The sequence below is a fragment of the Nycticebus coucang genome, chromosome 2, assembly GCF_027406575.1.
Source record: "Nycticebus coucang isolate mNycCou1 chromosome 2, mNycCou1.pri, whole genome shotgun sequence".
Lineage (NCBI taxonomy): Eukaryota > Metazoa > Chordata > Mammalia > Primates > Lorisidae > Nycticebus > Nycticebus coucang.
In genome coordinates, this window is record NC_069781.1 from 165,590,402 (window position 1) to 165,606,868 (window position 16,467).

A 16,467-nucleotide genomic window follows, 5' to 3' on the forward strand; every position below is an offset into this window, starting at 1 on the left:
GTGGCTGTGTGAGTGATGAGGGATGAGGCAGGAAGAGCTAGTCCTATGAGATTTCGCTCCTCCTATAGACTCAGGACTTGAGTCTGGTGGGGGACCTTGAACAAAGAAAAAGGCTGTTGGATTAGCTAGGAAAACTTTATTTTACTCCATGAATTCAGGGAGCTCACACATGTGCACATGCATACACACAGATACAAACAACACACACATAATACTGCTCAAGGCTTGGCCCCTGGACACAGTTCCAGGGCCAGAATTTTGCTTGATAGGTTTTGGGGAGGCAGCACCTTCACACCTCCAGGCCAGGACCCTTGTTCAGTCCCAGTGCCTGCACCAGGTCATCTCCAAGCCCACTCTTCAATGTCCGTCTCACTACAGGGATAGAGCAGGTTTAGAGGGAGTTGATGGATTTAAAGTGGACAGTGGGCTTGTGGAGGTTGGTTTACTCACAAGACTTGCGATTGCCACGTGAACGCTTGCGTTCCCTAGCAGCTAAAGCACGAGGACTGCTCTTGGTCACTGACTGCGCCAGCAGGTCCATGATCTCATCTGATGTGTCACTGGAGCCTTGAGGTTCTGGTGATGCAGTGGAGGGCCCCACTGTAGCTGTCACTGGGGAGCTGCTCTGGGCCATGCCTGAGGAGGCCACATGGGAAGTCAGGCCAAGGTGGCCCTACAACCCATTTCCCCCAGTGGCTGTGGGTCTGACCTCTGCTGCGTCGGCTGTGGGTAGTGTCCTCAGGCTTGCTAGTCAGAAGACTCTTCATACTGGCATGACTGTCAGCATCACCCTGGCCTGGCCCACTGCCTACGGCCACTGGGACAGATGGGTTGCTAGGGGCTTCCCCAGCCACACCCGAGAACTTCTCTGTCTAGAGAGGGAAGAAGGGTGAGCTGGGCGTAGCATAGGAAACCATGGGGGTGGCAGTCAAGACCAAGACCTGGAAGGGCATCCACCTCAGTGATCATGCGTCCCCGGGTTTTGTTGCGCTCACGGTAGGTGGCCCGCTTCTGCTGCTGCTGGAGCACGCGTTCCCGGCAAGTCCGATACTCAAGTGCAAACTCCCGCAGTGTGTTGCAGAACTGCATGATTCGTACTTCACAGGCTGCCTGCGGGGTGTAGCCCAGGTAGAGCAGGAAGGCATGAAACCTAGGAAGGCCAGAGTGGGAAGGGACAGTGAGTTCTGCTTGGTGTTTTTTTGAAGGAGGGTGGTGGGCAGTTTCACTTCTCTCTGGCCCATGACCCTACCTGTTGCAGACACGGCGGTGCACTACCCTTAACATGGCAACACGGCGGGCACACTGGGCCAGGAAGTGAGTGAGGCGGGCACGCAGGGCTGGGGCCAGCTCATGCTTGGCCAGGCCCCGCAGACTCTCTTCAGCTGCCCGGCTCCGGCGTTCCAGCTGCCCCAGGTTCTCAGTCAGTTGCTCAAAGTCCACCTGGAAAAGCAAGGGCGTGCAGGTGCTATTGCCACCATAGACAAGAGGCTGCCTCTGTTCGGGCTGGCCAGCCTGGGCCCTAGGGATATAGCTCTGGCTCCTGCTTTCCAAAGGCTCACAGTCTAATAGAAGAGACAGGTAAGTCCAGTTGATTCAATGGGAAACAAAGTTTCTTGGGAGAGATGGCAGCTAAAATGAGACTGAAAGACTAAGTAGGCAAGATGCTGAATTCTGGAGAAGGGGGAGGAGCCAGGTCCAGGAATCTGCTCCTTTAAGCCCTATTCAGTCTTAGATTCCATCTGTTGCTGATGGGTGCTTACCTTGGCACAGCGGGTCAGGGCAGGGATTTCTGAGTAGAGGTCAGAGGAATCAGGCCGGGTCTGGAGCACCAAGGAGCAGAGATGGTGCAGCAATGACTGCCGACGCACCGTGTCCTTTACTTCTGACACCTTCTCCAGGTAACTCAGCTCAAAGCCGCTGCTCTGAAAGGACCTCATCTGAGCCTCAGCATGTCTGGCTCCAGAGCACTGATCCCCCAGTCTTCATGAGTTCTCACCTGGGAGCCATTGAGGAAGTTGCCCACAGCTAACAGGGTAGCTAGGATGCAACGGAAGGTGGCATTCTGTACCAGTTGTTGCATGCCCACCTTGAGGTCAAACAGCGGCTCAGCAATTTCCTGGTGTGAGGGACCAGGGACTCTTCAGATTACACAGTCATCATACTCACCTTTCCCCACTCCCTGTCCCACTCCATGACCCAGGTACCCGTTCCATGCTGTCATAGTCCAGCTTGAAAGCCCAGAGTTGTAGGCGGGCAGCCAGGCCCCCAATGGAGGCAAGGGTCATCAGGAAATTTTCAGCTGGGCCCAGGGGTATGTCAGGGTTGGCCAGCTGGGCTTCCTCAATCTTCTGCCGCTCTTCCTCTGTAGGCATCATGGTCAGTAGCTTCTAGGATGCAACCACCACCCCATTTGGGACCTTCAATGCAGGCCTGAGGCTTTAGGCATTGGTCTTGGACACACTCCTCCCCTCCTCATCTGGTGGAGCCCCAGGATCTGAGGATTGCCCTGCAGAAATGCCATGCCCACCACTAGAGGGACAGGAAATGTCAAAGGAGAGGACCAGACCTCCCTCTTCCCTCTAATACCCACAGATGGGTACTACCTCAATGCCATCCTTGCTGACAGCAAACTCATCAAAGTTGAGCAGGGCAGCCTTAATGACATGGACAGGTGGTAATGTTGTCAGGCCAATGTTGATGGCATTGCTGCGCTTGGGGTCCAGCACTGTGGTCATTGTCCGGCGGCCCTCACCAGCTTTCTGCAAGGTTGAGGGAAGGGAAGCATAAGACTGAGGAAAGGACTAGCTGGCTAACAATCTACAAGAACACTCCAAGGCCCTTCTCTAATGAGTGGGGATCTGGGTTATATAAGGCATTTAGATGAAACTAGATTGTAGTTAAGGCTCTGCTGATTCCAGAGACTTCAGGCAAATCCCTTTCTTTGCCTCAGTTTCCCCCACATGAGAAATGAATAGCTCCAGGGCGGCGCCTGTGGGTCAACGGGTAGGGCGCCGGTCCCATATGCCGGAGGTGGCGGGTTCAAGCCCAGCCCCGGCCAAAAATAAAAAAATAAATAAAAAAAAAAAAAGAAATGAATAGCTCCAATAAATAGCTCAGACCCTTAAGCTCTGATTCCCTCCCACCTCTATGGGACTACCTTGCAGATCAGTGTGTTTACCTTGGAGGGCAGCACATCCTTGGCACGGGACTCAAATAGGTGTTCCAGCCGGGCTGTGTCCACTGAGACAGACTCCAGTGAGGCCCACAGGGTGGGGCATGGCCCAAAATGGCTTCCAGAAACTCCACGGCTTCCAGCCAGCTTTAGCTCACGCCAGAAGAGTTTTACTGTCTTTCTCTTGGTGGGGAGGACTGGGCCGTCAGGTGCTGAAGGGGGAAGAGGGGCAGCCAGGGGTGGAGGTGGTGGGAAGGGGCCTTTGAAGGATGGGAGAGGTGGGGGAGGAGGAGGAGGGGGACCTCCAGAAAGCAGGGGCAATGGGGGTGGTGGGGGCGGGATGCCTTGTCCGGCCTCCACAGATTCCATGTTCAGCACATCCTGGTCTTCATCCTCCCCCAGATCTGAGAAGTCTAAGTCCCCAATGCAAAGCCTGGGTACACGGGAAGGAAGCATCTGAATGGGCTCAGTTTTGGGGCTTGGTGGTGTCAGGGGCTCCTTAGGCTCAAGCTCAAGGCTCCGTTGGGCCCGGAGCAGGACTTGGGAAACAGGACTCTGGGGTGTTCTGGGTGCAGGGGCTGTATCTGGGGAGCCCCACAGTTCCCGAGTATCTGGAAAAAGGGAAGAAGCTATCAGTGTCATGCCCTTTGTGGGGCAACAGAGCAGCATGGGTGGATTCTGCCCACCCACCTACGCACCTGGGTGTCCATCAGCCTCATCAGGCATAGCCTCAGCCAGTGTCTCTGCCCGGCCCTGGGCCAGTGCAGCCTGCCTCTCTGTTTCTGCTGCTGCCACATTCTCCAGGAACCGGGCTCTGAGGGCAGGTACTTGTCAGTAACCGTGTCCGACACAACACCAGCCCAGGTGCACATGCCTTGCTGAGCCCCTGGACACTGCCCCCGAAATTGCAGCCTCACAGACACACAGGGAGCAGTCCATGCACTGAGCAGACTCAGAACCTGCCCCCACCCCAAGGCCAGCCCCTGTTCAGTCCTCCACATCTGGAAAGGGTTATTACCAAATCAGCATTCCCAGGTGAAAATACAGGGAAATGTTCTACTTGACATCCCGCTTGCAACCTTGTTGCTATTCATGTTCACTATCCAGATTCTATTTTTTTTTTCTTATTAATGGGTTGAGTGGCATGGTATCATCATAGTTCACAGCAACCTCAAACTCTTGGGCTCGAGCTATGCTCTTGCCTCAGCCTTGCCAGTAGCTGGGAATACAGGTCCCCACCACAACACCTGGCTAGTTTTTCTATTTTTAATAGAGGGAGATTTCACTCTTGCTCGGGCTGGGGGGTCTCAAACTCCTGAGCTCCAGCAATCCACCCATCTCAGTCTCCCAGAGCTAGGATTAGGGGTGTGACTGCCCGTGCCCACCCTCACTATCCTGATTCTAAATGAGAATCCTTACAGGAGGGGAAGGGGATAGCTATCCCAATGAGCATACCAGGTTATCCCTCCCTTGGCATGTCTAGCAGCTTCTGAGAGCTATGGCTTATGCTTAAAAAAGGGTCTGGCAAATGGTAGGTACTCAAGTTTATCTTGAAATAATGAACCTGATCCAGTGTTTCTTTTCTGGCCTCTCCAGCCTCTGTCAGCTCTCAGTCTCTGCCCTCCTCTTAGCCTTAGGTTATCTTCCGCCCCATACTACACAGCACCCTAGATCCTCCCTGCCCCATCCCTGGGCTGAGGTCACGGAAAAGGGGCATCCCCACCCTCATGTCTGGCTTAAGCTATTTGTTAATGTATCACTACTGAAACATAGGGACCACTCTGACCCCAGTGAACTGCTTCCCAGGGCTCAGTCCTTGGGTTACTGAGAAGACGTAAGTCTGGGAGAGAATGGGCCTGAGAGTCCCTCAGCTCTGGCTGTACTGAGCATGTGGAACCCCAGCTAGGGGAAGCAATGCTGAAGCCCTGAGCACATGGTAAGCCTGCAGGCTGGCCTCTATACTTACTCTAGCCTGGCCTGCCCAGTAGGGGACTGATGGACAGGTGGGCTCTCAGGGGCGCTGGGTAGGGGGGTAAGAGGAAGAGATGGTAACTGTGGTGCCAGCTCCACTGCAAGGCCCACTTGCTCACACCCACACAAAGCTGTGATATTAGAGGTTCCTTCCCCACCACAGTGGGAAGAGGAGAGGGTAGGGGAGGCATGACATAGGAAACTGGAAATGGAGGGGAGAGACTGACAGGAAGCAGGACAGGGTGCAATAGGAGACAAAGACTTCGGTGTTCATTTCATCAGCTGGAAAAAAAGAAAAAGAGCAGGACAAGAGAGTGACAGAGAAACAGCAGGTAGAGAGACAAATGACAAGAGGCAAAGACAGGAGGAATGTCAGAAGGAGATAAAGAGAAGCCGCAGGAGGAGGAGGTCCAGTAGGAGCCGACCCCACACCCCAGCGGTCACTTACCAAACAGGAGCAGTTTGGTGAAGTCTGGAAAGAAAGAGAAAGCACGCGTTTGGGCAGAGGAGGCTGAGGGCCCATGGAGGGGCGCAAAGTGCAGGGACAGTTGGAGAAAGGACTCCCAGAGTAGCCTCTATCTCCCTACTTACTTGTAGATGCTCCTTTCGCAGGAGTTGTCAGCTGAGGATGCCACAGAGATGGTAGGAAAGAGATTCACAGAAGTACTGAGGCCAGAAGTAGGGCCCACAGGGCTGCAGACAGGGCCTGTCAGCAGGGCAGAACCGGTGGAGGAGGTGGGGCCTATTGGTGAGGCGGGGCCTGTGGGGCTGGAGGTGGGGTCTGTCAGCAGGGGTGGGAGAAGGCAGGGCAAATGGAGAGGAGGTGGGGTCCATCGGTAGGTTCTGCCGGGCCTGTCAGTAAACAAGGTCAGGCCTGGCAGATCCACCGAGGAGCATACTTACCCAGGTTCTGGGGTACGCCCTGGGCAGCCCCCGCCTTCCAGAGATCTCCGGCTCCTCTTGCCTTCCTCCGAAGAAGGCTTTCGTCGCTCTCGCCGCCCACCCACGGCTGCAGTTTCCTCGATGTCTCCATCCTCCAACTTCAGAGCGTTCTAAGAAAGATGGGCCAGGACGTGACAAGTGGTCAACGCTCACATGGGTGGAGTGGGTCATTTGGTAACTGCACCTCTCTCTCTCCTCCCCACAGTCTCACTCAGAGCCTGGCGACCGGCCCACCTCGTAGAGCACAAGCTGAGTGCGCAGGTCTCCATCAGTGCCTGCGGTGCCTAAGTGGCGCTGGACCAGTGCTTCCATGCCCTGCTGCTCCAGTGCATCTGTCACGTCGTAGAAGGAGTCCTGGTCTGGGAGTGCAGCCAGAGTCTGGAGGGTGGGGATAGGAAGGCAAGTCTGAGGCCAATGGGGACCAGAGGTCAGGAGTTCCAAGGGCCCAGAGTTGACACCTGGTCCCTGCCCACACCTTGTTTATGAGGGTGATGGCATACACCAACAGCTCTGGGTCAGCACCATTCTTCTCCTCCAAGATGGACACCAGACTGGCCCAGGGAGGAGTGCCTATTACACAGAAAGTGGAATAGTTATTGGGGGATAGGTAGGAGAAAGGGCTCTGAAAGGTGGGGAGGAAGGGACAGTCTCTGACCAGTGGAGCTGGCCACAGAGTTGACTGCACGGATGAACAGCGGTGCGTTGTTCTCAGAGTATTCCACAAACACCAGCAGCAGCTTCAGGGCCGTCTTCACCACCAAGCGAGACTGAAGGGAGAGGTTACCACATATGAAAGGGGCTTGAGCCTGACCTGTGCCAGGTCCTGCTGGGGATGGGAAGGGCTCCTGGGGCTGGGCCCAGAGAAGAGGGTCTAGGCAGAAAGACCCTGGTACTGAAGTACCTTCTAGGCTTAGAGGGGCTTAGAGAGGCACGAAGAAGAGCAAAAGGAAAAAGAGTGTATGTCTGGGTCAAAGGCCACTTACCAGGCTGGCACATAGTGTGTACAGCCACTGCACAGTCTCACTGTGGGCCACCACCCCCAGCATCCCATCCACAAAAAGCATCAGCTGGCCTAGTGCTGGAGACACAGGGATGAGAAGACATCAGTGAGGATCACTGGGGCAGAGGTCATGGGGGCTGGGCGGGGCTGACCTCGGAGGATGTAGCTCTGGTAGTTGTGGTCGGCAGCAGCACCCACACGGATCAGGCAACTCAGGCCCTCTGAATGTACAAATTCAGGCACCAGGTCCTTGTCCTCCTGGGGTACCATGGGGGAGTTTAGGGAGGTGTGGCCTGGACACCCACCCCCATCCCATCTCTGGGTCTCACCTGGAAGATCTGCTTCAGTGAGAAGAGGGAACGGCGGAGCTCAGGGCCACTGGAGCCATATAGCTTTTCTGCAAGGGTAGGTGGGTATAAAATTCTCAAGGAGACACAGACACATTGTCTTTCTCCACTAGGGAAGAACCATAGTCTTCCATCGAAGAATATTCTTGTATCCTAATCCCTGACTTTGGGCACTCCCTACTTCAGTCTAGTTGTGACATCAGCCCTGGCCCTGGAGGTTGGGATAGGAGGGGAAGGAGCATATCCAGTTTCTGATTTGCTTTGCCACTGTCTAGCACAGGCCTAAAAGAAACTAGGCCAATTGGGCTGAATAGTGGGGAGAGAAAGGCTGCTGGACACTGATACACACTCACCCAAGATGGCATTGACCCTCACGGAAAGCTGAGTCCGCAGGATCAGCGTGGGCTTCCGACCTTTGCTAGAATCAAGGAGCCTAATCAGCAGCTCGTTCCTCAGCATCCCTCCTCCAAAGCCAAGGCCAAACACTCCCACATGCTAACCTTGGCCTAGCTCCTTCTTTCCCAAATGTTCCTCCAACGGCCCAAGGGTTAGCCAGACAGAAGGGTTGGTGCAAACACAGGTATCTCAGGTATGCGGAAAAGCCAAGCCCCCCCCCCAACACACACACACACTTACACACACACAATCCTGGGCAACAGGTAACACTGGCCAGGCTTTGAGATTCCCTTGGCACAGTTCCCTGAGGCAGAAGGTAACCCACGACCCAGGCTAGAGATTGAGTGTCTCAGCTGCTAACACCTAAACCAGCCCCTGTGGGGACAAGGGTAAGAGCAAGCTTTGCCTCCCTAGGCCCCTCAGCTCTAACCTTATCTCTTCGTAGAAGCCTTCCAACATCTCCCGCTGCTCTTCCAGGGACAGCTCAGGGTCCAAGTAGTATCCAGAGGGAGACACTTGCAGGGCACAGTCCTCCAGCTGAGGTCAAAGGGAACAACTGTTAGACTAGGGAAGAGGTGGCAACAGAACATACGAAGACCCTGTGGCCTCCTACCTCCCACTTGGAGTGTGGCAGAGAGGCACACAAGGTCTGCAGTGCAACTGAACATTCCTTCAGCAACTGTTTCTCAAGCACCTACTATGTGCAAAGCCCATCTGTCTCAGGCGCTAGGTTTTCTTACCCTTTTTGTATGCACAATCTCTTCTGGCCTACTCATTCTTTAGGCTTCATATTAGGTAACACTTTAGGGGAACATCTTCCTGAACACCTCTAGGCAATGCTATGCAGTCCACTCCACTTTGTGCATGCACTCCCCTCTGAGACTTTCCATACAACATTAGAAAGTCCTAGACACTTATCTCCTTCCCCACTGTATTCTCTGGGTCCAGGCACCCTGTCCGCCTTCTTCCTGCTATATCTGCAAAGCCTCACACAGCACCAGACACAAAGTTCTTGCTCACCACAGGCTTGTTGAGGATAGGAACAAAGGAGGAAGGGGAATGGAGAGAAGATGGGGGGAGTTCCTGCCTTGGAGGAAGCTCATAGCCCTGTGGAGTGATAAGCTGTAGTCACAATGCATAAATTCCAGAGAGAAAGCGTTAAGAGTGCAGGGAGGTATAAATCAACCTAGGGTGAGTGGGGGGAGGAAGAGGAGGGAAGGAGGGGCAGAGGGAGAAGAAGAGAGAGAGAGAGAGAGATTCTGATTAAGACAGTGAAGGGAAGGGGCAGACTTAGGGTCTGTGCCCTCCCCCCAGGAGGTTAGTCATAATGATCCTAATTTAGAGCTCAGAGGCCCCAAGGGGCCTATTAAAAATGAGATTTTAGGGCTGACTCAGCCATCTATATAGTAGGACCCTGAAACCTGCATTTCTAACAGGAAGGTATGTGTTCCATCCATGTGTCTACTCCCTGTGTTTCTCTCCTGCCTGAGCTTGGCAGTCCCCTGCCACAGCCCCAGCAGCAGGCAGGCACTTGGCTCCTTGGGAAGTACCTCTGGAGAGGTCCTGAGTGAGATGTCTTCAATGAGGCTGAAGGCAGCACTCTGTCTCTCCATGACTCCTCCCCCACAGCACAGTGCTGGTATGTGGAATCAGCAAAGTCCCCTTGACTTGAGTGGCTCTGACCCTTGAGGTAGATGCCTTGCCCAAAGGAGAGCCCACTTCTGGAAAGGCTGAAGGCCTGCTGGTCTCCATCTTACTGGGCAAATCAACCCCAACATTTGTCTTTGGTTAGCCCTGCCCTGCACTGGACTCGGCCCAAGGGCTTCCAGCAGCCCTGAGTCCCCTGGGGGAAAGGGAGTCTAGCTCCTCCCCTTGCCTCTGTTTACCACTCCTGCTCATGCCTCAGAGCCTGATTTGGTTCCTTCCTGGCAGTTCAGCCTGCAAGGCCCTCTGGTCCCCCCACCCACCTCTCCAGACCTGGGACATAGGACAAACACTCCAGCCTGTTCTGTTCTCTGTCCCACTTCCTGCCTGGCTGCCTGCCCTCTCCTGGGCGCCTTGGGCGGGCCTGGCCTCTCACCCCTCCCTGGGAACAGAGGCATCTTCTCCAGGGCCTACTGGGAACATGCCTGAGAGGGGGTGGCAAGGTCTTAAGGCTAGGGGTATCTTATCCGGGGTCAGCTCAGCTCCTTCCTCCTGGTCCTTCTTTCCACATGGTGACTCAGCAGCCTGTCCACCCCACCCCTAGCCACATCTCCCTCCACTTTGGACTGGAGAATTCTGGGACCCTAGAGAAAGGAAAAAAACCTCCCCCAGAGTCAAAACTCCCCCTTGGGGATTCCCCCCACACCACACACATAAAGAACAGCTGATTCATTTGAACATTCACAAACCAGGCTGGTTTTAAGTACAGAGGCATAAAGCAGAAACCAGACACTGTCTCTGACTTCCCTTCCTTCTAGACCAGTGGGGGAGACAGACAGGCTTGACTCAGAAAATGTTCACAAATAAGTATCTAATCACAACTTCCATGGGTGCTAAGAAAGAGAAGGGGCGGAGTGCTGTAAAGGTAAACATGGGAGGGGCGATTGTATTACATCTGGTAGCTACTTTCACACCCAGGAATATGGCTGGGTCTATGCTCACTGGCCAACACAGGCCAAAGCAACACAGCCACAGAAGGGCCAGGCTCCCCTTGCTGTTCTCCCTTCCTGCATGCACACTTGCATACTCTAATCCCAAAGGCTAATTAATGATCCACCTTAGCCTCCTCAGCTAAGCAACTTTTCCCTCCATGGTGGTGGCAGTGGCCCCCCCTAGCCATTTCACCTATCCAATCCTGTCAGGACCCAATTTCTGGGGAGGAGGTCCAGGGGTAACAATTCAATACCTTCAGGACACTGTCCCCCACCCCCAGCTGTTTGTCAGGTTGGGGTGGGGAAGAGGCTAGGCTAGGATCACAAAGGCAGTACAGAGGGGAGACTTCCTGCCAGCAGGATGGTGCTTGTCCTTCACACCCTTGGCCCCTTCCTGGAGTCACCATTCTGAGAGCCAAACCTCTGGGCCTTGTTTCTCACACTGTGGGGCTGGGCCAGGCTTGAGTAAGCCCAAACCCTGGTTCCTGCTGACAGTGCCTAGGGTCAGCACATAGTATGGATCCACAGTCTTTACTCCTTCTCAGCTCTTGTCTTCCACACTTCTCTGGTCTATCTTGGGGTAGAGTTCTCCCCCTTTCCTTCCCAGACTCAGTCCCTTGTTTTGGCCTCTGGCCCACTTTTCTCTTGACACTCCAGGCTCAGGCTTTCCTGGCAGCCCAAAACCAGCTGGTTACATATGGCTTTATATGTAGAGTCAAGCTTAGGGGACCATGGTTTCTATGCTGCAATATTTTTTTTTATAGTAGTGTAATCAGGTAAGAATGAACTTGTCAGGGGCAGGGCACAAGGAAGATGGAAAACAGGCAGAATTATATGCTGAAGGATTTTGTTTTAAGAAATAATCGTTTACGCTTAGTGCTGTTAGCACAGCAGTTACTGCACCAGCCATGTGCACCAAGGGTGGCGGTTCAAACCCGGCCTGGGCCTGCTAAACAACAATGACAACTGCAATAAAACAAATAGCTGGGCATTGTGGTGGGCGTCTATAGTCCCAGCTACTTGGGAGGCTGAGGCGAGAGAATTGCTTAAGCCCAAGAGTTTGAGGTTGCTGTGAGCTGTGACACCATAGCACTCTACCGAGGGTGACATAGTGAGATTGTCTCAAAAAAAAGAAAGAATCGTTTATCTGTCTCTTTAGTCTCCTTTCCGATAAACACAGGACCCTGTGTTCTGAAGACCCTCCTTTCCTGTTATCATGGTTCTCCAACTAGATTGTGACTTCTGGATGGGCCTCAGGGAGAGAAATCCATATTTGTTACGCCTCGTCTTGGCCAGATTCAGCACTGCCTATTTCTTTTGATAATCCTTTTACAGGTGAGGAAACCAAGAATCAGAAATTGACTGAATTGCCCCATGCTGTACAGCTAGGAATAGAACCAGAGCTAAGCAACCAGATCTCTGGTGGATTTGCCTTGGAAGTGCTCCAGGGAACCCTGGAGGGAAGTGGAGTGAGGGATGGTGCCTGCGATTGCCAATGACTGGACACTGCCATTCAGCTCTCTGGACTCTGCAAATACCCTAAACTGGTCTTCCCAGTTCCACCAAAAAAACAAGAAATAACACCACTCTATCCCCACCTCATACATGATCGTGGTAGGGTAACAGTGCCTTCCTCTGCCAAGAACTAGGTCCTAGGGTCCTTCACCAGGCTGCATCTCAGCCATTCTAGCCTGGAATGACCAGCAGACATGGTGCTCCAGGGAAGACTGGGCGAGGCCACAACTCATGCCCAAGCCCCAGTCTTCTACAGTCTCCCAAAGAGACTCTCATATTCTTTAAAGTTCATCACCAGTGCACCCCCACTGTCCCTTTAAGAATCTTGGGCAGTGCCTGTGGCTCAGTAAGTAGGGTGCCAGCCCCATATACCAAGGGTGGCGGGTTCAAACCTGGCCCCGGCCAAATTGCAACAACAACAAGAACGACAAAAAAAATAGCTGAGCATTGTGGCGGGTGCACCACAATGGGAGGCTGAGGCAGGAGAATTGCTTAAACCCAAGAGCTAGAGGTTGCTGTGAGCTGTGAGGCCATGGCACTCTACCGAAGGCGACAAAATGAAACTGTCTCTTAAAAAAAAAAAATCCTCAGGAATCCCTTTAATTGGCCCCTATCCTATCAGGTCCAGTTCACCCTTAAGCCTTCTTGCCACAAGGGTCCCTGATAAAAGAGGCTGGAAAGTGTTGGGGTAGGGTCAGAAAACATTCTGAAACAGTGCCCCTCTTACCCTACTCTGATGTTTAGCCACTGCTGGGGGAAAAAGTTGCTAGAGAAGCACCCCAGGTCCCTCTGCCCAGAGCCTTGGGAGAAGTCAGTGCTATCCCAAATGTGGTAGGGCCTTTGGATTCAGGGAGAAGCTCCTGAGGCACTTTCCAGAAGGGAGGGAGGGACTGAGTAGCTCTGGATTAGGAGTTGAGATACAGGGTGAGAGGCACACATTCTCCCCTCGGGCAAGGGCAAGTCCCTGGGCTAGGAGAACCTCTTGCACCAAGGGGAAGAAGATACTGCTGAGTTCCTCTAGGGATACTAGGCTTGGCCCAAGGCACTGCCATGCTCCCCCAACCAACCATGGCCAGGAGATGAGTCAGATGCTGTGGCCAGGAGCTTCCTCCTAGACATGGAGGAAATGAGCAAAAGGCTTTCTCAGACCTGAAAGCTTTTTAAAAAGGAAGCCCCCAGGAGAACTCTAGGAGCTAAACTCAGCCCACAGGGGTGTGTGGGCCACCCTCTATACAGCCCCAAGGTGGGGGCGGGGTCTATAGTGATGGTGGAGGCCAGTGCCCAGAAAGGGAAGGCAGAGGGCACTGGGCTGTGACCTGTCTCCTGCTGGACAGCTGTGTGTAGGATGAGGCAGTGAGAAGAGAGCCTCTTCCTCTTCTTTCTGTCTTATAGCTTGAGATAGGGATGCCTGGATTTCTGGGACATCTCCCTCTCTAGAAGGTTAGCGAGGGAGGCCTGAGTCATGTCTATGTCTCTGGGGCACCCACTTATAGGAGGAGGGGAGGAACCAGCTGTTGACATTTCCTGCAAGGAGGGGCCCTGCTTCCCCTCCCTCCCTTCTCTGATGTCCCTGCCCCTGCCCTATTTTCAGCCCCTCTTCCTCCAACCTTCTATTCTAGGGCTGTGGTCACAGTTTATATTTGGGACGAGCACATCATAGTGCATCTGACCATTCCTGGCAGAGCTGCCAGCCCCAAGGAGTCCTGGCTCCAGGCGCTGTGGTAACCTAGTGTGCCTGCTCCCATATCCCTGTGGGGGAGGGGAGGCAGTCCTGTGGTACTCCAGGTGGGAGAACAAGACAATGGGGAGACCAGGAGCGTGACCTGAGACTGGGAAAGTTACATTTTCCACCGGAGCTCAGCAGAGTCCTCAGCTAGGGAGCAAAGAACAGAGGGCAGAGCACCTGGTGGGATGAGGGTGAGGTGGAGAAGTAAAGGGTGGTTCTGAGCCTCTTTCCTGCAGCTGACCTCCCAGGCCTGCCTCCAAATGTGAAGAGGGTACATATAAGGCCTAGGTCCAGTCCTGGAGTGGCAGGATGGGGAGAATACTATCTTCTCTGTAGTGCTCCAGCCTTACATCAGGACCAGGAGTTTCAGGAGCCTGGAAGTGAGAACCCGCCTTAGCTCAGCATTCGTTTCTCCCTAGCCCCCATCCTGAATGGGAAGTGGCCTCTGCTTCTTCCAGACCCATCTCTCAGTCTGACACTCTGAATAAAGCAGGGCAAGCGGGGGCTGCATCAAAACTCCGGAGGCGAGCAGTGTGCTGCAATATTCCAGCCATGGCCTTGAAGCCCGGGGTTCTGCCCGGACACGCGCCACTCCCCAAGCCAATAGTCTCACCACCCCTCCCGCCAGCACTTGGAGGCAGCGCTGGCTGCAGCGCCAGGAATGCAGGCTGGGGGCCCGGCGCTCGGGGCACATTCCAGGGGAGACCCCGGACCCAGGGGGCAAGTTTGCGCAACTCGGCACCTAGCTGTGGTTGGGAGCAGGGCGGCACCCCCACCAGCTCGGAGCCGACAGGCTGGCGGGGAGCCCTGAGAGTGAGGGGTGGGTACTAGTGCGCCTCCCAGAGTACTGGCCCGGAAACAGCGCGCCGGAAAGGGCTGCTTGCGGGGACCTGGGGGCTGCGAGCTGGAGGGAAGAGGAGGTAGGGCCGCCATCTGGAAAAGGGCCTTTTCCCGCATTGTGCACAAGCCTACTTCCGGGCGGCGAAAACCTAAGGCAGGCCGGCTGTTTAAAATCAGCGCAGCCCTCCCTCTCGCTTCCAGGCGCCGGCCGATGGGCGACGGGTGTAAGGACTGCTGGGGGCGGTGACTCAGAGGGCTTTTCCACTCGTGCAGCCTCCTGCGCTCGGCGCATCCCGGGCCAGGCCGCTTCCCGGGACTCCCTGCACACTGTGAAGTCTCAGCCGGCACTCCCCGGTGGAGCTCCCACCTGCAGGAGTAAGACTAGAGCGCAGCACCCAATCTGGCTTCCAAATGCCGCTGGAAGCCTCACACCTCTGGTGGCCAGCCCTGGACCCGCCCCTCCTTGTGGTCCCGCCTTCGCCTCACCTGAAGCAGGTGGAAGCTGGTCCCTCTCAGCTCCGCCTCCAGAGCTCGCTACACCCCGAATAGTTATGGTCATTCTAGCCAGGGCAGCCACACTGGCAGATAGGCAGCAAGTGGATCTCGATCATCTCCCCAGGTGGGCCTCACTTAGAGAGGCAGCTAGTGTGGCGCAAACCACCAGCTGCTATCACCCCTCTTTAGTTTCTCCGCAACTCGAGAGATCTTCCCACAGGCGGGGCAGCGTGGACTCTGAGACCTTTCCACAGGAAAGCAGAGCACCCACTCTAGCCTTTCCCCAAGGGGTACCTCCCACCAGCTTTCATAGCGCCTACCCAGAAGCCCCGATCGCCCCAATCTCTCTTTAGCTCTCTCACCTTGAGCGGGGCCCCCAGCAGGCGGTGCAGTGCTGGTATCTGCGCACCTAGCGGCAGCGCCCCGTCCAGGCTGCAGGTAGGTGCCCGGCGCGGCTCCGGGAAGTTGGCACATGCAAAGGGGTCGGTGTCTTCCAGGTACTGCACCCTCACAGTCACCACCGATACCGGCTCCCCGTCCCCGCGGTCTTCCCCGCCAGCCATGGCTCTGCCACCGCACTCTGTGCTCGCGCCTCTGGGTCCCGGCCGTGCAGCAGCTTCTACTCAACTACACTGAAACTCCGCTGTTTGGGCCGGGCCGGACCGGACGCGGCTGGAGGGGAGGAGCCAGACGGAGGCGGGACCGAGGAAGGGGGTGGAGTCAAGATTTGTCCCTGAACGCTCGCGGGGGCGGGGTAACCACTGTCGGAGGCGGGGCTTGCGCCAGCCACTCAGAAAACCCAGTGAGAATCCCGTTAGTTTACTGGCTAGGTCGGCGGGAAAACCCGAGCTCGCGTCCCGCCTTTGAAAGCGCGCAGAGGCAAGGGCCAGGCTTTCTTTTGGTCTTGGGTAGATGGGGTTTCGTTCTATTTGAGGGGTGTTAGGGAGTGGGCAGGCGCAGAAGTTTCTTCAGTTTAGTGATCGCCTGGTCTCTCAGTTTAGGGACCAGATACCTGTAATTCCTTGAAGGGTGAGTGGATCTGTTTCCCTCATTTGGGGAAAGCAGTGAAAGGTGTCCCTTTCAGTTTGGAGCAAAAAGTGAAAATAAATTTCACCCAGTTTGAAGGAAGAGGTGAAATCAGTTTCCTTTAGTTGTGGGAAGAAGAGGAATGGATGCCCTTCTGGGAAAAGAATGGGATGAGTCAGCTTGAGGGGGCAGGTAGAACACGTTCCCCTCAGTTTGGGGGAAGAAGTGAGATGGCTGCCCCTCAGCTTGAATGAAAAATGGAGATGATCTTTCTTTGGGGCGAGATGAGCCGAACGCCCTTCAGATTTGGGGGGAAAGTTGTTTGAAGGGAATCAATAGGCTGAGTTTTTCACAGGTTCCCTTCAACTTCATGGAAAAGGTGATAATAATTCTCTCTAGTG

At 54.7% G+C, this 16,467-nt stretch overlaps 1 protein-coding gene across 2 annotated transcripts; it reads right to left on the reverse strand.

The window, feature by feature from the left end:
* Positions 1-50: 50 nt before the first annotated feature.
* FHOD1 (formin homology 2 domain containing 1) lies at positions 51-15,846 on the reverse strand. 2 transcript variants are annotated; one of them, XM_053603908.1, is made up of 24 exons: positions 15,403-15,846; positions 8,259-8,365; positions 7,786-7,850; positions 7,415-7,482; positions 7,238-7,343; positions 7,069-7,163; positions 6,741-6,852; positions 6,561-6,655; positions 6,320-6,463; positions 6,047-6,195; positions 5,735-5,911; positions 5,592-5,615; positions 5,139-5,192; positions 3,871-3,986; positions 3,179-3,783; positions 2,604-2,759; positions 2,205-2,387; positions 1,997-2,116; positions 1,761-1,922; positions 1,250-1,440; positions 958-1,150; positions 710-872; positions 451-636; positions 51-372 (listed from the first exon to the last, which is right to left on the reverse strand). In XM_053603908.1, exons 1-24 carry the CDS (start codon positions 15,601-15,603, stop codon positions 290-292), a joined length of 3,555 nt encoding a protein of 1,184 aa, XP_053459883.1. In that variant the 5' UTR covers positions 15,604-15,846; the 3' UTR covers positions 51-289. The 2 variants fall into 2 exon arrangements, with proteins under 2 accessions (XP_053459883.1, XP_053459884.1); XM_053603909.1 differs by lacking the exons at positions 5,139-5,192; positions 5,592-5,615 and having other exon boundaries at positions 52-372.
* Between the last annotated feature and the right edge of the window lie 621 nt (positions 15,847-16,467).

What these genes read in the sequence shown, in the direction of transcription:
- FHOD1 (XM_053603908.1), bottom strand. Translation starts at nt 15,603, where the DNA reads ATGGCTGGCGGGGAAGACCGCGGGGACGGGGAGCCGGTATCGGTGGTG. An exon ending in CACTGAAGCAGATCTTCCAG is followed by an intron (nt 7,344 to 7,414) that starts GTGAGACCCAGA and finishes ATGGTACCCCAG; the next exon opens with GAGGACAAGGACCTGGTGCC. An exon ending in TGAGGCTGATGGACACCCAG is followed by an intron (nt 3,784 to 3,870) that starts GTGCGTAGGTGG and finishes CCCTTTTTCCAG; the next exon opens with ATACTCGGGAACTGTGGGGC.